Consider the following 23,118-nt stretch of genomic DNA (forward strand, 5'->3'; position numbering starts at 1 on the left):
AGAGCAACATTCCAAACTCACATTGTCCACATTAACCCCCGAGCACCTAGTAGATCCGGTACTTCCTGTTGGACGCTTCATAATAAAACCCACTTTCATAATAAAACCAATTACTCCACATCCCCCTTTCTAGGAGATGAATGCAGATTTAAATGAACATTTACTGCATGAATGAAAACACTTTTTTTTCTCTCTTTTACATTTTACCTCTAAATAAACACTTTCTTTTTATGTAACACTTTTGTATTCACAAGTCCAGTCTTTGAGGTTGTATGACGCTTCTACCAGACCTGGTTCTGACAGGACCTGGGGAAGCTGCCTTTGGAGTCTTAAAGAGCAACATGCAGGTTGAATTTATAACTGAATTAATACTTTATATTGTCTGCAGAGGTCTTTTAAAAACACATATGTAGAAATTACTAATGAAATCTCATTTGATGTAGAGATTTTGATGAAAATGTGCTAGGCTCTGGAATACGCTTTTCCCGCTATCAGCGCGTCATATGACGTAGGGCGAGGCAAACAAAAGAGCTCGCGGTCAGCTGCTCTCATTGTGGGTGTTGATGTAGTTAGAGCAGTAGTGAGAGACAGAAAGTTTTAGAGAAGCCATAATGGTAAATTATTGTGTTTGTGCTGGTTGCACGAATTCCAGCCTGTCAGGACATCGTGTCCATCATTTTCCTTCTAGAAAAAACAAGGCTTTTCGGTCTTGAGTGCGTTTTGTGCAGGTGAAGAGAGCAGACTTCACTGCCGCGTCTGTTACCACACACTCGGTCGTTTGTGGCGCACATTTCACTCCGGAGAATTATCGACCTGGAGATTTGTTGGAGTCTCGGATGGGATTTCGGAGTAAGGACCACGTGAGGCTGATTACTGATGCTGTTCCCTCGGTGCACTCGATGGAATCAAGTCCACCGTCAAAGTGTACACCGGATTTTGGCGCGGGCTGGACTGGAGGACAAAGTGCTAACGTTAGCAGACATTCTGTGCAACGAAAACGAGGACTTAGCAGAGTAAGTCTTACTTTTAATTATTTTAACTCTTAATTTGCTCATAATTATAGGCCTGTGGGCCATCATAGGCATGTTCGGCCACACCGGAGAACTCGGTTTCTTCATTCGCATCCATTGTAACCTGAGCTTGAACTTGACCAGACTCCTCAGCCCATCGTCACTTCCGGTTAGTGCTTTATAGACGCGGAAGTTATTTTATCACAATTTATCTCAAAATATCGTTAATGGCTAAATATATATTACTCCAGTTCAGAAAATCTAGTTGTTTTATCATCAACATACACTATGCTATATAGGGGTGTCCAACCTGCATGTTGCTCTTTAACCGCAGGCTCGGTGTGAGCCTGGCGCCCTCTGTTGGACAGACTGGTGTACTTGGAATTTGAACCTTTGGTGTGATTTCAGGCAATGGCAATAGATGATTCCTATTCCTCCTGATGACTCCTGACGGGCTCTCCATGACGTATGAGCGGGGTGTAGAATGAGGTGAGATGACAGTCCCTTCACTCTTGGTGTCTGTGATCCACACCGGTTGTCCTGGTGAGAGCTGAGGAAGATCTCTCACACAATGTCTTTTGTTATACACTGAACTGTCCTTTAGTCTCCTCTCTCTCTCTCTCTTCACCACAGTAGCCTCATTAGGCAGGCTGGGAATGAGCAATGAGGGAAGCTGAGGAACTGGCGTACGAAGTCTCCGTCCCATTAGTAGTTGCGCTGGGCTGTATCCATTAGCCAATGGGGTCGCTCTGTAGGCTAAAAGCGCAAGATATGGGTCTTTAGCTTTCTTTAGTAGTCTTTTCACCGTCTGGACATGACGCTCAGCCTCCCCATTGCTTTGAGCAAACTTTGGACTGCTGGTTACATGTCTGAAACCATATGCTGCAGCAAAGTCTTTGAACAGCTGGCTTGAAAACTGAGGTCCATTGTCACTGTAGAAAAGCTCTGGAATGCCATGTCTGGAAAAGATTGACTTTAGGTGTACTATAACATCTTCTGATCTTGTGGGCGTCAGTTTTGCTAACTCCACAAATCTGGAATAGTAGTCCACCACCAGAACATAGTTACTGTTGTTAAGAGTAAAAGATCAGCTCCAACTTTTTGCCATGGTCTTTCAGGGAGCACACTTGGCATTAGAGGCTCCACTGAATTGGCACGTTCCTTAATGCATGTGGTGCAGTTTTTGACAAGCTCGTTGATTTGGCCACTCAGACCAGGCCACCACACAGTCTCTCTGGCTCTCTCTCTGCACCTAGACATTCCCTGATGTCCCTCATGTAAGGCTATGAGAACAGAGTTGCGCATAGTGGTAGGAATCACGAGTCTGGTGCCTTTCAGTAACAGTTCATCATGTACAGTTAGCGTGTATCTGTGTGGCCAATATGCTTTGACTGGACCTGTGAGATGGCTGTAGTCTGGCCAGCCTCTCTGACACAAAGACATGACTTCAAAACATGTGTTATCTGTCTTTAATTGTTCTTTCAGTTGTGTGATGTATGTTGAGCTAGCAGGTAGGCTTCTGACTATTTCATCGTCATAGATGTTTGTGTCAGCCATTAAATCTGCTGCAGCTTTAGAATCTGAATCTTGCACGACAGGTGCACGTGAAAGGGTGTCCGCTGTGAAGAGTGCTTTGCCTGGAGTGTGTGAGGTGGAGTAACTGTACCTCATGAGCCTGAGTCGGAACCGCTGGATCCTGGGTGGAAGCTCGGTTAGGGCTTGTAGTCCCAGCAGACTGACAAGTGGCTTGTGGTCAGTTTCCAAGGAGAAGTGTCTCCCGATAAGGAAGTCTTTAAATCTTTAACATCCCCACGTTAATCCAAGCGCCTCCTTCTCCACCTGTGCGTACCTCTGCTCTGTCTCAGTTAAAGAGCATGAGGCGTATGCTACCGGTCTCCACTGCTCACCTTCTTTCTGAAATAGGACTGCTCCGAGTCCGTAGGATGAGGCATCAGCAGACAGCTTCAGATCTTTGTTTGGATCATAGAGTGTGAGAACAGGTGGTGATGTCAGTTCACTTTTCAACTGATCAAATGCTTTTTGTTGTGCATAGCACCAAATCCACTGGTTTTTCTTTGAAAGCAGATCTCTTAGGGGCTTATCTTTTTCAGCCAGTCCTGGAATAAATTTACCTAACTGGTTGACCATTCCAAGAAAGCTGTGAACATCGCTGACATTTGACGGCTCTTTCATCGCTTTGACTGCCCTGATTTTATTGGGGTCAGGTTGGACTCCCTCCGCAGACAAAATGTGTCCAAGGAACTTTACCTCATGTTTGCTTAAGTCACATTTCTCCATATTTAGTGTGACACCAGCCTCTTGCAGTTTGTGAAGCACTGTGTGAAGTCTGACATTATGTTCCTGCTGGTCCTTTCCCCAAATGAGTATGTCGTCCATGTGACAAACCACGCCTGGCAGCCCATTGAGAATCACTGACATTCTCCGCTGAAAATGTTCTGGGGCTGAGGCTATTCCAAAAGGAAGTCTGTTAAAATGGTAGCGTCCGAAAGGGGTAATGAATGTTGTATAGTGTGCTGACTCAGGTGACAATGGGACCTGCCAAAACCCTCTGTTTGCATCTAACTTACTGAAGACGATTGCTCCAGCCAGAGATCCAAGTGTCTGTTCCACTGAAGGTAAGATGTACTTCTCTCTGCACACTGCATTATTGAGGTGAGTGAGGTCCACACAAATACGCACTGAGTCATTTTTTATTGGCACTGGGACCATACCTGAGCACCATTCAGTTGGCTCTTCAACTCTGCTGATTACTCCCATGGACTCCATTTTTTCCAGTTCCTGTTTCACTTTCCCCAACAAAGGAATGGGGACACGCCTTGGTGTGGCCAGGGAAAAAGGAACAGCGTCAGGTTTTAGCTTAATAGTATAAGGTTGCTGCATTAACCCCAAACCCTGACACAGCTTTGGGTATTTCTCATTTAACACTTTCATGTCTATGCTATCTGCTCTAGACACAAGGTTTAGCTTGACACTTGCTGGCCTGCTCAACAGTGCTATGTGCAAATCTTTGATAACATATACGTTTTCTTCAATTTCTTTTTCACCTTTGCACAATGTTTCTCTGCACATACCCAATACATTGAGAGGAGTGCCCCCAGGTCCAAACAATGGTCTGTCTGGTTTGCATAACTCTGTCACATTGTGATTTATACTGTAGTACATCTGGGCTGGGATAACTGAAACATCCGCGCCAGTGTCTATCTTAAATCTGACTTTGTGGTTTCTGATGGTAAGATCTGCATACCAAGGATCTGACCCTGCATCCACAGAACCAAGGAACATGGGTGTGTCATTATATTCCTCTGTTTCTATCACATGCACGGATTTAGCAGACTTACACACCTTACTGTAATGTCCTCTTTTACCACAGTTATGACAAGCAGGCCCGCCGACAGGGGGGGACAAACGGGTCTGTTGTCCCGGGCCCAGGGTGGGGGGGGCAGAACTGGGCCCTCATTCAGTTATGGAATAATTGTTAAAAAATAAATAAAATAGGCATATTTGTGGAAAAATATCTAATATTTGAGTTACATAAAAGCTTTTTATTTGTTTTCTTCCTAATTGTCCTTGAAATAGTGGTCAAGAACCCCCGCCCACCCCCAAAACAAAAATGGTTTGGCCACTGATCAAAATTTGATGTTGTCATTTGATTTGAAGTTCAGTTGGCTAACGTTACGATCAAAATGTCCGGTCAGCACAAGTCTGGTGCTCAGAAAAGAAAAGAAAAGAGAAGAAGGGAAGAAGAAAATAGAGGCCTTCGAGATGTCCTAAACAAATATTTTAAAAAAGGTGGTGACGGAGAAGCTGGAACTAACGTTAGTAAAGTCAACGTAGAGCAAGGTAAGAAACAGCGCAGCCAACGTTTATGAGTGTTATCAAAGACCCGGTACTAATTTTGTTTTAAACGTCACGCCAAGGTACCAGGTTTTCTCAAACCCGGTACTTGATGCGCGTGCATGCCCGAAGCGCGTGCAGTTGCGTCCTCTTCATAAAAGTGCTGAGACATTGCGACCGGCGGTGCTGCTGATGTGGTGGCTGTAAATCCACTTGTTGATAAGAAAGGAGGAAAGAGACGCATATGGAAATATTTTTGATATTAGCTCATAATAGCGACGCGGCGCGCTCGTTTTTACAGGCGCGCAAGTTCATTGTTGCATAGCAACGACAGACGCCACGGGAGAGCACGCTCTTGTGGAAAGGAGAAAGCGGTGCGAACTGCGCTCTCCATGATGACGAGGAAGTATTAGCAAAGAATTCATTGATTTCTAGCCCTTGCATTAGCTTTACTACTAGATATATTTATGGAGATGAGAAATAAAAAGCCGGCTGAAATGCGTCACTGTTGGCATCGGTGAACAGATAATGGGCCAGATCCGAGTCTATTTTTGCTGCGCTGCTCATGCTTAATTAAAAGTGAAAGCACACTTTTGATGGACAAAAAATAAATATGATTTCACACAAAAAGTGCCCAAAATGCACAGATTTTGCATGTCTAGTATGTTTTAACAAGAACTGCAGTAGGCTATGTCAGAAAAAAAAAATGAAAACATTTATCGAAAATGTACCCATTTAAACGTGTTTTTATTATTCAGTTTGGGTAAAAGTATATGGTGTTTTATAAAAAAAAAAAAAAAAAAATGGAAGTCTGCTGTAAAGTGGTTAGAACAACAGAATCGGCTAAAATCAGAATTGGCCTAGAAAATTGTAATTGGTGCATCTCTAGTATAAGAGCCTGACACAATTATTTCTTCCGAAGAGCAGAGGAGGGGAACAGGAGAGGAAGAGCAGAGGAGGGGAGAAGAACAAGAGAGGAAGAGGAGAGGAAGGGAACAGGAGAGGAAGAGCAGAGGAGGGGAACAGGAGAGGAAGAGGAGAGGAAGAGCAGAGGAGGGGAACAGGAGAGGAAGAGCAGAGGAGAAGAAGAGCAGAGGAGGGGAACAGGAGAGGAAGAGCAGAGGAGGGGAAGAGCAGAGGAGGGGAACAGGAGAGGAAGAGCAGAGGAGGGGAAGAGCAGAGGAGGGGAACAGGAGAGGAAGAGCAGAGGAGGGGAAGAGCAGAGGAGGGGAACAGGAGAGGAAGAGCAGAGGAGGGGAACAGGAGAGGAAGAACAGAGGAGGGGAACAGGAGAGGAGGAGCAGAAGAGGGGAAGAGCAGAGGAGGGGAACAGGAGAGGAAGAGCAGAGGAGGGGAACAGGAGAGGAAGAGCAGAGGAGGGGAACAGGAGAGGAAGAGCGGAGGAGGGGAACAGGAGAGGAAGAGCAAGGGAAAAGGAGAGATCTGGGCATGGGGGGGCCCATCTAAGATTATCTTGTCCCGGGCCCAGGCAAGACTGTCAGCTGGCCTGATGACAAGTCACATCTTTTGCTGGACATTGAACTTTAGCATGTGCAGGTGTTTTACCACACCTGTAGCAGGATCTCTCATTTGGTGTTTTGGACTTTGTTGAGTATTTTGGCTGAGTTGGGGACTTGTATCTTAAATACTGTTGTTTTGGATGCTGTTGTTTTCTATATTTCACTGACACAGCATCTATTTCCGTGTTGTTCTCTCCTCTAATGTCTGTTTGTTGCCTTTTTATGACTTCTGACTGCCGGGCTTGATTTACTGCCTTCTCTAGCGTCAAGTCCTTGTCCATTTGTAATCTCTCAGCTAAGCTGGTGTCTCTGAGACCCACGACGAGGCGATCTCTTATTAGCTCATCGTGTAGAGCACCGTAGTTGCAGTTTTCAGCCAAAGCATAAAGCGCGGTGACAAACGAGTCAACAGTCTCATTAGTTAGCTGTACTCTTTGATTAAAACGGGCTCTTTCATAGATAATGTTTTTCCTGGGCACAAAATATATGTCCAAATCTTTTACCGCTTGATACTGTTGTCTCTGCACGTCCGTTAAAGCTTGACCTCGAAGAATGTCGTCCGCTTCATCCCCCATACAGTAGATGAGCGTGTTTACCTGGTTAGCCTCAGAGCTAAGATGCAGATTGCTGGCTAGATGGAATCTTTCAAATCTCCGTATCCACTTTTCCCATTGCTGAGGCTTAGAAAAATCAAACGCTTCGGGAGGCTGAATGGTGAATGTGGCGTTCAGGGGTGGATTTGCGTTAATGTTGCCGCTGTTTACCTGTAGCTGGGGCGGTAGCCTGCGAGGCTGCGTATGCGGTGCGCTTGCTCCCGCTTCCTCTGCATCCGACATTATTTTCTTCCGATAAAATCTTCTTTTTCACTCCCAGAACAGCTTACTTTCTCTCCCCGGCAATTAAGCTCTTACTGCCGCCCGACTTCTGGCACCATGTCGTATTATTGGGCATAGATTCAAGCGACACGTTGTAGAGCAACTGAACAGCATTTATTAAAGCAACATTCCAAACTCACATTGTCCACATTAACCCCCGAGCACCTAGTAGATCCGGTACTTCCTGTTGGACGCTTCATAATAAAACCCACTTTCATAATAAAACCCATTACTCCACAGTATCCTACTTCCCCACATTAGCTAAACATTTGTATACTGTAACTTCCATACTGCGTGATATATGAATGTATTACTAGCGCAGATGTAAGCGTAAGGATTGTTATGCTAAATTGCGAAACGATCTCTCTAATCTGATTAACCTGTAGCCTATTGGAGCCTTATTAACTCACACAGCGTCTCATAAATGTATTCAGCAAACAAACATGATGCTAAACCTTAACTTACTTCAAATATGACGTTTTCTTATTCTTCTGTATCTTGCAACTATATTCTCTCGTCCTCGTCTTGTCGTCCGTTTGAAAACTGCGCGCTGATGGCGAGCGTTAAAAAATAAAAAAACTCTTATTTTGACAAGAGGTTTATAAATGAGATGTCAATCAGCAACTGCCAGTAGCGAATAAAAAGTTGGGGTGGCCAATCAAATGTCAGGGGTGTCCAGTGCCACCCCGGACACCCCTCTGGCTCCGCCTCTGCTCATAATGGGGCATCGTCAGAGCAACTTTTTTGAAAATCCAGAATACAGTGTACGATTAGAGGATTTTACAATCATTTTCACACATTTGTCCACCCGATCTCTTCATTCAGTTGTCTTTTGTAACTTGTATGTTGACAAAGCAGTTCATCTCTCTACCAAAATGCTCCACAATCACCAAAAGATTTCCTACATGTCTTAAAGGGCACCTATTATGCCCCTTTTCACAAGATGTCATTTCAATATTTGGTGTCACCAGAATGACCTGTGAAGTTTCAGCACAAAATACCCAACAGATCATTTATTATCTCGTGCTGAAAATGCGTGTCTTTAAAAAACAAGTGTGTGTCTTTAAATGCAAATGAGTTTGTGCTTCTCCTGAATAGGGCGAAGTTATGACATCTCTATTTCGGATAACTAGACTGACAGCTAAAAGAGTGACGTTCAGCCCGATATGTTTGAACCGGAGTCAGACACTGATGAGAGACTGAAGCAGGAAGTTTCCGAATGGTTATTTGGTTATTTGCAATGATGGATGAGCAACACACACACAAATATTGTTATAACGCAGTCTGGTGTAAAATGATTCGTGTAAACATAAACGCAAACCACACGACGAACAGCCACTAGCGTAACCCAACTCATGCAGTCCACCCTAAGACAGACGGAACGGAGAACCAGAGCAGCTGCATTACGGGAATACCCCGAACAAAGTGAAAGTGAGGGAGAGAATTCAGTGTCGTCACCCCCTGGGCAGAGACAGAAGCACTTCAGAGTCGAATCCAAACCTCGTCAACTAAAATTCAACAATCGAGGAAAAATTAATTGGGAAGAAATCATATGTCACAACTGTCAAGGTATCGGCCATATGAGACGGAACTGCCCGTCACCCAGGCTCGATCTGCATCGTGTAACTCCAGCAGTACACCAGTCTACAGACATCCAACCTACCTCCACTGTTCTTCAAGTCAAGGGCACCGGTCCTGAAATGTGTATACATACACTGTTATACAATATGGAGCTATGTGCCCTCTTGGACTCGCGGGGCCAGGAGAAATGTGTTTCCTCATCACTGCTATGAGGCTATTAATGCAGGGGTTCGACCCCTGCTCGAGCTATCGACAGTGCAGGCTCTGCAAGGAATAAGCCCTATAAATGTTGATGTTCTTGGGGAAGTCCATGTGCCGATACAGGTTGGGACCCATACAGTCAGTGTTAACTTCATTGTAGCCGATGTAATAGAGGGCATAGAAGCCATTCTTGGACACCCATTCCTGGAGCAAGCACGAGCACGCCTCGACTTTGGCAGCCAGAAAATTGTATTGTTCGGTGAGCAAATACCTTACTTTAATCCTAAAACCAAGCCCAGGGTGCATGTTGTTCGAATAGCACGCACCGCTGTCCTTGAGGCAGGACGTGAATACATCGTGCCAGGCAATGCCCATTTTCGAGAGAATGTACAGGGCGATGTGTTACTGTGCCCAACAAAAGGGTTCATGGAGAAATACCGGGTGTTGGTTGCATGGATTGTAATTGATGCTCAACCAAATAATCAAATACCCATCAGGCTGTATAACCCAGGTACCGTTGCTGTGAGAATAAGGAAAGGAGTCATTGCTGGGCTTCTCCAGCCTGCGGATGTTGTACGAGTCCCCAACTCAGAGCTGCCATCTGCAAGCCCAACCTCCATGGCTGTTCCAAGTCATCTACAGTCCCTTTATGCAGAGAGTACGGTGGGTCTTGGGGAAGCAGAAAAATTTGAGCTGGCAGAGCTCCTTAGTGCCTATGGGGATGTTTTCTCTACTGGACCGACAGACCTTGGTCGCACTAACCTGGTGCAACACGACATTCAAACCCGGCCGGGTCTGCCAGTGAAACAGCAGCCAAGGAGAATGGCTTTTGAGAAACAGCAAAATGCTGATAACCAGATCCAGCAAAATCTTGACACTGGCTTAGCTGTCTCTAGCCATAGCAGCTGGGCTTCGCCAATTGTTATGGTACAAAAGAAAGACCAGACCTACCGACTGTGTGTGGATTACAGAATTCTGAATGAACGCACTATTAAAGACGCTTACCCACTTCCACGAATCCAGGATACCCTGGATACACTGTCCAATGCGAAATGGTTCAGCACTTTGGATCTAGCCTGAGGCTATTGGCAAGTGGAGTTGACTCCGGAGGCTCGACAGGCAGCCGCATTCTGCAGTAGGAAGGGGCTTTTTGAGTGGAATGTGAGGCCTTTTAGTCTTTGCAATGCCCCGGCAACGTTCCAAGGCTTAATGGATCGTATCTTGGCTGGAATGTAATGGGAAATCTGCCTGGTCTATTTGGATGACATTATCGTGCTGGGGAAGGATGTCAAGGAAATGATTCAGCGCCTAGCGCAGGTGTTCGAGAGGTTACGTCAGGCCAACCTCAAATTGAAGCCCGCCAAGTGTTGTCTCTTCCGCCGACAGGTGATTTACCTGGGACACATTGTTTCGGAGGAGGGCATTGCCACTGACCCTCAGAAAGTGCAGAAGATTCAAGAATGGCCACAGCCCACCAATGTTAATGAAATTCGGCAATTCATTGGTTTGACGTCTTACTACAGACGTTTTGTTAAAGATTTTGCAACAGTTGCCAAGCCCCTTCATAACCTGTTAAGAAAACATGCCCGATTTCAGTGGACCCCTGAAAGCCAACAAGCTTTTGACAAGCTGAAGGAACTACTCACCACTGCTCCTGTTCTGGGGTATCCTATGGACTGTGGCAACCTAATTCTCGATACAGATGCCAGCAACTTTGGAATCGGAGCTGTGTTATCCCAACTCCAACATGGTGAGGAACGTGTGTTGGCGTCACGGTAGTCGAGGGTTGACGCCTCACGGAACAGAATTACTGCATCACACGGAGAGAATTGTTGGCTGTAGTGGAGTTCACCACACGCTTCCGTCAATACCTGCTGGGCAGACCTTTTATCGTGCGTACAGATCATAGTAGTCTACAGTGGCTCATAAAAATGAAAGAACCAGAGGGACAATTGGCCCGGAGGCTTGAGAAGCTTGGGGAGTACGATTTCAGGGTTGTGCATCAGCCCTGGGTGTTATCATGAAACGCAGATGTGCTGTCCAGAAGGCCATGTCGTTCAACTTGTGCCTGCAGCATCAAAGAACCCTCTTTGAGCAGCCCTCAGCTCTGTCACCAAGCAGTTCAGTGTGATTTTGACATCAGACCTGCAAACAATGTACCTGAAACTGCTACCCCAAAGTTCTGTCCAGTAGGGGTAGTACAATCTGTCATGACAGCAAGTGCTGCTCCGTTCTTTGGGTGGACTGCAGAGGAACTATTTTCTGCCCAGGCAACTGACACAGATTTTGCCCCCATCAGAAGGTGGCTAGAGGAAAGTGTGGAACGACCCTCCTGGGACAATGTGTTGCCCTATGGACTGGCAACTAAAGCTTACTGGAGCCAGTGGAAGAGACTGTACCTAAAGGATGACATTCTGGTACGGCGCTTCTATCTAATGGAGGGTCCTGAGTTTTACCCACAAATCCTCTTGCCACAAGTGTTCCGTCAGGATTTCATGCATCAAATGCACGATGGGCCAGTGGGTGGACACTTCGGGGTGGAGCGGACAATGTCTCGGCTCCAAACCAGGTATTACTGGTACCAGATGCGAGCTGATGTTACACTTTGGTGTCGATGCGTGCACCAGCTGTGCTGCAAAGGCCCGACCCACAAAGAGGCCTCAAGCGCCTATGGGCACTGTACGAGTGGGGGTTCCTATGGAAAGGATCGCTGTTGATTTGATGGGTCCCATGAATGAAACTGAACATTTCAGTCATTACATTCTGGTGGTGCAGGACTATTTCACCAAGTGGGTGGAAGCCTTCCCCCTGCCCAATGACCGAGCTGTCACCGTTGCAGAGATTATAGTTGCTGAATGGGTGTGTCGCTACAGAGCACCGTCGACACTAAATAGCGACCAAGGCTCTAACTTTGAATTGGAGGTCTTCCAAACAATGTGTGACCGACAGGGAATTGAAAAGACCCGAACGACCCCTTTCCGACCTCAGTCTGATGGGCAAGTCGGCGATTTAATGCCACCATCCTAGCCACCACTTCGAACGTTGTCACTGGGAATGGGATATCATGGTTCCCTTTGCTGTGATGGCTTACCGAGCTACCAAACATAGCTCCACCGGCTTCACTCCTAATATGATGCTCTTTGGCCGGGAGTTGACGGAGCCCATTGACCTAGTAGCAGGAATGCCCCCAGCAATACCTCAGTTCAAACTCCCCACAATACATTGCTGAGACAAGAGAAAGGCGGAGTTAGCACATCAAATTGCCAGAGATGCTTTGGGTCGATCTGTTGAGTGTGCCAAAAGCAATACGACAAGAGAGTTGCTAGGACACGCTATAAAGTTGGTGATGCTGTGTGGTATCTCATAAAAGGGACTAAGCGGGTGAAAAATAAGATCAGGAAGTTCCTTCCTGCTTATGAGGGTCCTTACTTTATCCGAGGACACCTGGATGATTTGGTGTATCGAATTCAGAAAAGCCGTACCATTCCCGGCAACCTCTGGGGAACAGCTGGGTGTTTAAAGGCTCAGAAGCCTGGCAGCCCCAGGAGGTCCCTATTCCCAGTCTTGGAGCAGAGTTCAGTGATCTTGACCTGGACCTCACTCGCCTATTCACGGAAGAACCTGTAAATGTCATGGACAACGTGCCTGTACTTGACGAAGCATATTGTGTGCCAATGGCAGAACAGGAGAATAAAGATGTTCAGTGCAGTGAAGGTAGCACGGTGCGACAGAGTCAAACAGGGACTGTTAACGGCCAAAGAGGGGTAGGCCATAGCGAGTGAGAAGACACCAAAGTGGTTTGGTAACTGGACTAATTGATGCTTAATTGTTGAAAAAAAAATTCTGAAACATGCTGTCTGTTAATGTTGTTTATTTTCTGTGCATACCCAGGTGGATTGTAACTGTTTTGTTGTGTTGAAATAAGGAAAAAAAAGCTATGGCTGTGTTAACTAAGAGTAAACTATTTTTTTTGTGTGTGTGTGTGGATGTAATGCAATGGCTTCTGCTAATTTCTTCTTTCGGCAGGGGAATTTGAAGAGGAAATTCCATCGTCTTACTGAACTCGAACCGTATTTGAACTGGATTACTGTTGCTTTCATAATGGACTGTGCATAGTGAACTCTTAAGCCCCCTGCACTGTGCTAACCCTCTGCCTTATGGACTGTGTACTCCATCGTGTGGGGTTAGATAACATGGGCCAATGTCTCTATTGAGTGGAGTTTGCAAAAATGGACTGTATGCTCCGTCAAATGGAGTTGCCTTTGGACTAAAAAAAAAAAAAACAGGAGACAGTATGTTGAATGTATTTCTGCCTGTTATTTGCACTGTGAAATTATGTTGATGCATTTCATGTTTATATTAAGGGGTGCTGGATTGGTGTTAAAGTTAATCACCATCCAGAGTGGGAGTAGTGTTGCGTGGTGGAGAAGGGTGGAGGGAGAACTATTACTTTAAGATTGTAAGAATGTGGTTTTTGTAGTTCTAACGAGTGTTTTATGGGTAGTGAAGTCCGGGAAGAAGCGTGGTCGTAGTGTTGCTCTGTAAAAAATATGGGAGAGCCATAGAGTTGTTCTGTTACATTCTCTTGAACCACCGGGAATTTATGTTCACTGCAATACAGCAGATTTATTGTATGGATATGTGCTGAAGAAATAAAAGCGGCATGTTTGGGATAATCCGGTCCAACTCATCATTTATACTGAACATGAACTAAACGAACTGTTACACACAGCTGCTGAGAGCGCCGCTGGGACAAAAGGTAACAGCATTCCCTTCAAAATCACAACTAATCCACTGCGGCTCAGATGTCGGGAGTAAATAAAGACTGCTGTTCATCCTTACATCCAACAACATCAGGAGACATTCATGTCCTCAGCTGCATCGAAACAATGGCGGACTGTGTGCAACCTCGTTCAGGGCGGGTCTAAGCTAAAACGGCAGTGTCCGTCAATAGCCGTGGGCGGGGCCTATACGATGTGACGTCACGTTGTACAGAATCTGCGAATGGCTTGTTCTGAAACCGTGTTTATGATTAATGGGGATAAAAAAGGACTGGGTGGATTTTTATCATTATAGGGTGGTTTTGTACATGCTGCCAACACAGATCTATGTTCAAACACCATGTAAAAGTGCATTTTGCATAATAGATGCCCTTGATATAATGATATATATAACAATGATAAGGTCTGTATTCGATTATGGAAGGTTGGCATGTAGGACAGCAGCAAAATCACATTTAGTTAAGCGGGACAGGATTCAAGCACAGGCATTGAGATCTCACTGAGGAGCAAATGCATCAACACCAGTTTATCACTACTGGTCGAAGGAGGTGAAATGCCTCTTTATATCAGAAGACCGCAACTTATGGCAGTGTACTGGACAAACCTTAAAAGTCAGGATGTGTGGCAGCCAACGCTGGCGATTTTAGAGACATGTTAGAAAGGTGGATGAATGAATGTAATAATTTTGGGTGGATAATTGAAGGGATGATAAATGAAATGGGTCTAAATACATACAAGTGTGCAGCAAGAGTGATGCTGCCACCAGATCCTTTGTGGATTCAACATTATTGGAGGAGAGACAAGAAGAGGGTAAAGATGAATGTCTTATATATTTGGCTAAAATATGGAAATAATATTCATATATTCACAGATGCTTCAAAAATCAAAATGGAGCAAAAGTAGGAGTTGCAGTTACTATTCCTAAATTAAAGGTCTCAGATAAGAAAAGCCAGTGGAGAGGGTGTCTGAGTTTAAGGATTTAGGACTATGGCTAGATGATAAACACACATGGAAAGTGCATATTAAACATGTAGAAACAAAATGCAAAATAATAATAATAAAATGACTAAGAGCAGTGGCTGGATATGATTGGAGGGCTGATAAGCAGTCATTAATTGATATATACAGAGCAATTATGAGTTCAACAATTGATTATGGATGTATAGTCTATGGAGCAGCAGGTAAAACAATACTATTAAATATAGACAGATTACAGTTTAGTGCTCTACTGCTCTGTATTGGAGCCATAAAGTCAACCCCATTAATGCTGTTCTAACAGCAGAGGGTGAAATATCATTGGAGCTCTGGATTAGGAAGAACTGTTGGGAATATGGCAAATTTAAGAGAAGTGGATTTAGATGGATATCGATAGGAAGAGCTGGTGAATATGGAGTATATAGAGTTCACTAGGACATCCCCAATTAGTAATATTCCACCATGGCTTTATCCAGCGACTGAAATAGATAGTAATATATTAGAGAAGAAGAGTGAATGGCAAACGAATGAAGTGGGTAACAAAGTATGTTTATATGTAAGAAATAAGTATTTCATGAGGGCCTGAAAGGAAATGAGGGTGCTGATTTGCTTGCACAAAAAAAGCTTTTGTTAGCGATCCGCCGAAAAACGAAGAGAAGAAGAAGACATGGTGATACACACTCTGTACAGCAGGTGGCGGTATGCGCCTTTAAACGTTGTTTGCGGCCCGCCAAAAGCAAAACAGAGAAGAAGAAACGCGTTTCAGCGAGTCCCGCCAACAAAGAAGGCAAGTTCATTCTTCTACTGTTTGTTTGTGTAAATATGTAACATATTTTGTAATCTACATATTTTATGCTGTAATTTGCACACTTTTATGTAACACTTTTGATTTTATCTTCTTAAACATCAGTGATTTGATTCAGACAGACTGTAGAGCACATCTGTTATCGTATATTGAGAACGTCTTTAAAGCTCCAGAAAAGGACAAATAAAGCATAATTAAATAATGTTAGAGTAGTCTGTATGAGCTGTGTGTTTCATTCAAAGTCTTTAACGATAACTTTGTGTGAAACAAACCACAATACATGGAATTATTTGCTTTAAATATTTCCATTAAATATATACATGCATGCCCAGTATAACCAGTGTGCTTATAGTTTTGTTTTTTCAATGTAGATTTTATATTTAATTTGTCTTTCCAAATTAGTTTTCATTCATTTTCACAGTTTTTCTGTTACTTTTAGTTTTCTCAAGTTTCAGTTTAGTTCATTTTAGTCCGCTGGATCCGTATGAATTTCCTAAATGATTATTAAACGAATCTTTGCGAAGTAAACAATTAAAGGGACAGTTCACCCAAAAAAATTCTCTCATCATTTATTCACCCTGATGCAATCCCAAACGTGTATGACTTTCCCTTTTTCTGCTGAACACAAATGAAGAATAGAATAATATCTCAGCTCTGTTGGTCCATACAATGCAAGTGAATGGTGACCAGAACTTTGAAGCTCCAAAAAGGCAGCATAAAAGTAATCCATAAGACTTCAGTGGTTTAATCCATGTCTTCAGAAGTGATATGATAGGTGTGTGTGTGTGAGAAACAGATTAATATGAAAGTCTTTTATTTTTCACTAAATCTTGACATCAGCAGTCTCCTTGGCAATCTTGATTTCAAGCTCGATTATATTTCCCAGCACCATCTAAACTCCCCTAGTAAGAGTAAACAAGCTTGAAATCATGATCGTTCCTGTAGGTGGCAAATGCAAGACACTAGCTCTACGTAGGTATGTAGACATACCAGTGGGGAATGCTAAAATCTTTGTTGCATATTTAGATGGAGGGTCTGAACATTTTAGAAAATCCAACCTGACATAACCGTGACTGACTTATTATTTCTCTCTCTCTGTTCATAAGGACACTTTTCTGGACAATAAAGAAATCAACAATCGGTTTAGTACAAAGGGAAAGACTTTCTAAAAGGATTGTTGTGAAGTTTGTTTCAGAGTCGACAGCAGAACTTTGGTGATTCTGATGATTATTCATTATTGAAAGCAACATTCAGAGATTGAAAGTAAAGTTCAGATCGTTGGAGCTTTTATAAGCAGTGAAAATGGATTCACTCTCTGTGGAAGAATTTTCTTGTCCCGTGTGCTTTGAAATCTACAAGAATCCTGTTGTTCTGTCGTGTAGTCACAGTGTGTGTAAAGAGTGTCTCCAACAGTTCTGGAAAACCAAGAGAACTCAGGAGTGTCCCGTCTGCAGGAGCAGATTTTTAAGAGAAAAACCTCCTTGTAATCTGGCATTGAAGAACTTATGTGAGATGTTTGTGAAGGAGAGAAATGAGAAGGAGAGAAATGAGGAGGAGATCTGCAGTTTACACAGAGAGAAACTCAAACTCTTCTGTCTGGACGATAAACAGCCGGTGTGTTTAGTGTGCAGAGATTCAGAGAAACACGTCAATCATAAATTCAAACCCATCAGTGAAGTTATTTCATCTTACAAGGTACGACAAACTTCTTGAGTCATATGCAAGGACAAAATAAATAGCTTTAAACAATATTTATCATACTATATATTACATACAGGAACATATTACAGTATTTTCACTTTGTTAAATTTCAGGAGAAACTCAATACAGCACTGAAGTCTTTAAAAAAGAAACTCAGACGCACAGAAAAGAAAAAAGGAGAGTGTGATAAATCAGTTGGACACATCAAGGTGAGGATACAGAATCAACAATCAAACACATTTGCTGATAAATGATGTGATGTGTGTGAATGCAGAGCTGATTGAAGTGAATTTGATGTGATTTCAGACTCAAGCTGAGCACACAGAGCGTCAGATTAAAGAGCAGTTTAAGAAGCTTCATGAGTTTCTCCGACATGAAGAAGAAGCTACAATCACTGAACTGAGAGAGGAAGAGGAGCAGAAGAGTCAGATGATGAAGAAGAAGCTTGAGGAGATGAACACACACATCTCAGCTCTTTCACACACAATCAAAGACATGGAGGAAATGATGAAAGCCAATGACGATGTCTCATTTCTAAAGGTGACAGTCAAACTCTCATCATTGATTTCTGCTCTTATTGATCATTTGAGGAGCTCATCAAGTGTTTTTTGTCTTTTGCAGAACTTTAATGTGACAATGGAAAGGTAAGTGTCTCCTCTCAATGGTTGTGAAGTCAAAGTCACTGCAGTACTGACTCCTGAATGTTCTTCCAGAGTCCAGATCTCACAGCCGGATCCACAGATGACTTCTGGAGCTTTCATTCATGTGCCACATTACTTGGGCAACCTGACATTCAGAGTCTGGAAGAAGATGCAAGACATTGTCCACAAGAGTGAGTCCACAAAACATCTCTGCTCGCACACTGAGAGTGTGACATTTGAATATTTACACAAAAAACAAAAGTGTGTCCTCCATTATAAACATGACAATAATATACACTATACACACTTTTAATGTTTGTGTTGTGATTCACTGTTAAACACTGATAATAAAACATGAGTGTGTAACTAATAACAACACTGACAATATCTGATAGTGTTTCATCAATATGACAAGTGTTCATAATTCATAATAATCTGTATATGATTCACTCTTGATGATTATATGAACATCTGTTGATTGTTTTCTCTCATCAGCTCCTGTGATTCTGGATCCAAACACTGCAAATCCAAATCTGATCCTGTCTGATGATCTGACCAGTGTGAGATTCAGCGAGAACAAACAAATATTACCTGATAATCCAGAGAGATTTGAGTATTATCTGTGTGTTTTGGGTTCAGAGGGGTTTAACTCAGGAACACACTGCTGGGATGTGGAGATTAATGACAGTAAACGCTGGACTCTTGGAGTAACTACAGCATCAAACAAGAGGAAGGGAGGAGTTTTCTTTAAAACTGATGTCTGGAGTGTGAGGTACAGTAATATTGGATACTTCTCATGGTTTCCCTCCACTGTGTTTAATGTCACACAGAATCTTGAACGTGTGAGAGTTCATCTGGATTATGACGGAGGAAAAGTGTCATTCTCTGATCCTGTAACTAACACACATCTACACACATTCACACACACATTTACACACACACTCTTGCCATTCTTCAGGAGTTATGATGTCACTCCTCTGAGGATTTTACCAGTTAAATTCACAGTAATATCTGATCCTGCTCACTGAACATCTCACAAGTATTTAGTCATTGATGCAATCTTAGAACATTTGGATTTCCAAAGGTTAAATATGTCAATAATAACTCAACATAGTCTACAAAAACTCAACAGATAAGATTGAATGATCTCATCAGACATATGAGTGAGTTTTCTTAACATGATTTTGGTCATTTGTAAGTTCATAGAAATCAATTAAATGTGATCATATGTTTGATATTTGCTCCACACTTCATCTTTACCAGTTTACTCTCATCTTAACTACCAGTAACTCACTGAACCTTTAATCTAACCAGCTCCGTCTCATAAAGGGGCGATTGAAGATCCAGAATACAGTGTACAATTACAGGATTTTACAATCATTTTCACACATTTGTCCACCCGATCTCTTCATTCAGTTGTCTTTTGTAACTTGTATGTTGTCAAAGCAGTTCATCTCTCTCCCAAAATGCTCCACAATCACCAAAAGATTTCCTACATGTCTTAAAATAAGTGCACTCAACTGAAGTGTCTGTTATATCTTCTCAGTGAAGTGTTAAAACTCTGTGATAAAAGAATAAATGAAAGTATATTTACAGTATGAAATGAGCATTAAAGAGGGTTTAAACAATAACAACATTGACAGTAATCAGATGAAAATATCTGACAGTGTTTCAGCAACAATCCAAGAGTTTATTTATAATAATTCACTCATGATAATTATATTAATATCAGAGCTTGTTCTTTCAGTTTCTGTGATTCTGGATCATTATTTAGATTATTTCTGATGTGCTATGAATGTATGATAAATATTATATGTCCATTCTGAATAAAACATTAATCATTTAATTGTGTTATGTCTTGATGCACCTCTAGATGGCGCTATGAGCCAATATAAAGTGAAAATAAATTATTAAATCCTCATAAGAGGCTCGAATGAGACTATTGAAGGGTTTTGTGGCAGTGCTCTTCCATTGAAACAAATGCATCTTTCCTACAACAGCCCAGTGTATGGGAGAGGAGAGAGAGACCTAAGGTAAGACCTGAGGTAATGGCCGTTGAACCCATTCCCATGGATGTAGCAAGTGATAATGATTACTCTACAATTCCTGAGCCCTGATCATCAGTCTTAAGTAGTTATAAAATACAAGAAATCTCCAATGAAGTGGAGGACCTGAGGAATCAGCTACAGGAGCAACGTGTTCAGCAAGAGTTTGGATTGCAGCGGTTTGTCGGCTCTGATGATGATATCTGATTCTACACCAGGTAATCCAGCATTTAGAATAGCTAATGCCATTTCTGTTAAAAACAATCTACGGCACATTATGTTGAGTTTTTATGCTTGTTATAACCTTACACATTAAGTGCAATTTGTACAAGTGGGTGCAAAATATTATTGAGGCATGTCAGTAGGCAAACCCCCTCTTCTCAGTAGATTCTTCCAAGGTGCAAGACATCTGATACTTTCTAGCAGGGCTGGACTGGTAATCTGGCATACCGGGTTTTTTCAAGGTGGGCCGACACACTTTGGTGCCGATCAGGGATGTACTGGCCATCAGGTGAACCGAGCAGGTGGATCGGCCGCGAAATGGGCCTAATGGTCCGCGATAAGCTAAAATGTGCCACCACGTACATGGTCCCCATTTGAGCCACTAGAGGTGGTAATTTTACACATACTCTCACTGAAGACTTTGCTGCTAATGGCTTTGGCATCAGTCAAACAAAGTGTGCACTTTCAAGCACTTTTGTTCAAAAACTCCAGAGTTTGGACCAGGTCATGCACCCAAAGTGCTGGCAACCCCTTTAGGGCTAAGGTTGCTTCCTTACAAGCATTCTCCCTCCTTACTTTGAGTCGAATGAGGCTAAGAGACTACACCCTGTGAGGGCATTAAGCATGTACATTCACCAAATGAGTCCATTCAGGGTGTCAGAACAACTTTTGTTTGCTTCGGAGGGCTACAAAGGGTTTGGCCGTCTTCAAATTTCAGCATGTTGGACATGTGGCAGCAGTCTGCAAGGGAAAATTGAGAAGTGTTAAATGCAGAGGGGAGCATGAGTATGATAAGTGTCCTGAAATGGATATTTTATAATGTTGTGATTGTGGAGGTTCTCACAGTGCAGCATATGGAGGGTGTGAGATGCAAATAAAAGCTAGAGAAGTTAAAGGATATAAAGTGACTTATGTGGATGCACTAAAGGCCTGTGGGAATAGGGAAAGCAGAGAAAATTAAATGGTATATAAGAATAAACCATTAGAACATTGTGATCACCAATGTTCACTAAAAGAGAATTCATTGGTAATGACAAAAGAGAACTTTTTGGCATTTATTGTCAAGGTTATTAATTTTACAGCAAAGCTCTCAAGCAGATCATTGAAGATTAAAACGATTTTGGAAGCTTCAATGTTGGAATTTCAGCCAACATGATTCATGATATTCTTACTCGATCAACTTTGCATGAAACCTCTCAGTTTTCTGACTAGCTTGATGGTATTTAGTGTGTTGCAATGGAAGGCAAGAAGTCTGATAGTGATGCTGTATGGAAGAGAGGCCGAAACATTTCTCATATGAATTGAAGTCATTAAAAAGGAGGAACAATGGTCAATAGATTGGAGATTTAAAATGTCAACAAGCAAATCATGTTGTATGTGCTAGACTCAGAAAATAGACATTGCCAATAATTTAGAATTATTACTATATGGAAAATCAATAGAACGTGTGAAAGTAAGTTTCTAGGTATGTGGTTTGATAGCCGTTATACGTGGAAGAAACATACAGATGAAATGGACAAGAAATGTCTGAAAATTTGAGCAATAGCGGCAAAGAATGGGGAGCAGAAAGAACCTCATCATTGATGATATATCAAGCCATGATAAGGTCTGTGCTTGATTATGGATGCATGATTTATGGTGCTGCTTCAATAACCTTAAATTAATTCAATAAAATACAGCGTAGAGCTCTCAGAATATGTCTAGGAGCAGTTAAGTTCGACAGCGGTTAATACTTTGCTATTTGAGGCAAATGAAAGACCAAAGAATTTACGCAGAATAAAATTGTCATTGGTATATTGGGCAACCTTGAAGAGTCAAGCTGGAAGCCACATTGCTTCTGATGTTTTAAATAAGTGTTGGGAGTATATAAATAAATAAGGGTTTTGGGTGGATTGTAAACAGAATGTTTAATGCGTCACCTTTATGGAAGGCAGATCCATCATGGATGTTCCCTGATGTAGAAACAGATTTGGAGATGCCAGATAAGAGAAGAGAATGTGACAATTTAGGACAAATTAAACATAATGTAAATAAGCATATCAAGGAAAGATTTTATACAAGAACTCAAATATATACGGATGGTTCAAGAGACACAAATCTAGGGATTACAGGAGTGTGAGTATATATTCCAGATCTTGATATAACTATATCATAGAGACTAACATCAGAGTTGTCCATATATGCTGTAGAAATGGTTGCTATTATTATTATAGGATTAATGTGGGTAGAGGAGATAAGACCAGACTGAGTGCTGGTGTCTTCTGATTCTGCATCTGTTTTAAAACACTTTCTACCCGACAGTCATCATGGAAAGATCTTATGAATTCAATATTTATGTTGCTGTGGCATATATAGAGGAAAGGAGTGGAAGTAGGATGCATGTAGAGATATCTGGTAATGAAGTGGCAGATGAGCAGCTAAAAATGCTTTAAAAAGGAAAGAAGAGGATGTTGGCGTTCCTTTGGGTAAAGGTGATATTAAATCCATTATAAGGAGAAATATTGTTAAAGAATGGCAAGAGGTTTGGGATAATAACTGTAAGGGTAGACATTTATATAAGATTCATTAAAATGGTAGATATTAAAATTAACATTTGTGGAAGAAATAGAAAAGAAGAGGTTATATAAGTAGGTTAAGACTTGGACATTCAGGCTTGAATTCATCACTGTATATAATACATGAAATACATGTACATGAAAATGGTTTATGTGAGTATTGTGGAGGAAAAGAAACAGTTGAGCATGTAATATTTGAATGTAGTAGACATGAAGAGGAGAGAAGAGAGTTAATATTATATTTAAATAATTTGTATTTTGGATTTGTATTGTGTTGGGAGTACAATAGGGATCAAGTAGGGTACAGGTCTTTGATGCAGTACACAAATAGAACAGGTTTGAATAAAACAA

The 23,118-nt window shown here is 42.3% G+C and overlaps 1 protein-coding gene and 1 pseudogene across 1 annotated transcript; both read left to right on the forward strand.

Moving 5' to 3' along the window:
- Window positions 1-19,758, forward strand: part of LOC127652465 (nuclear factor 7, ovary-like) — a 74,382-nt pseudogene extending 54,624 nt beyond the window's left edge.
- On the forward strand, window positions 16,716-19,044 carry LOC127652435 (nuclear factor 7, ovary-like). Its single transcript, XM_052138592.1, has 6 exons — window positions 16,716-17,298; window positions 17,418-17,513; window positions 17,611-17,844; window positions 17,926-17,948; window positions 18,018-18,136; window positions 18,441-19,044. Exons 1-6 carry the CDS (start codon window positions 16,906-16,908, stop codon window positions 18,971-18,973), a joined length of 1,398 nt encoding a protein of 465 aa, XP_051994552.1. The 5' UTR covers window positions 16,716-16,905; the 3' UTR covers window positions 18,974-19,044.
- Window positions 19,759-23,118: the final 3,360 nt, after the last annotated feature.

Source organism: Xyrauchen texanus, chromosome 12 (genome assembly GCF_025860055.1).
Source record: "Xyrauchen texanus isolate HMW12.3.18 chromosome 12, RBS_HiC_50CHRs, whole genome shotgun sequence".
Taxonomy (NCBI): domain Eukaryota; kingdom Metazoa; phylum Chordata; class Actinopteri; order Cypriniformes; family Catostomidae; genus Xyrauchen; species Xyrauchen texanus.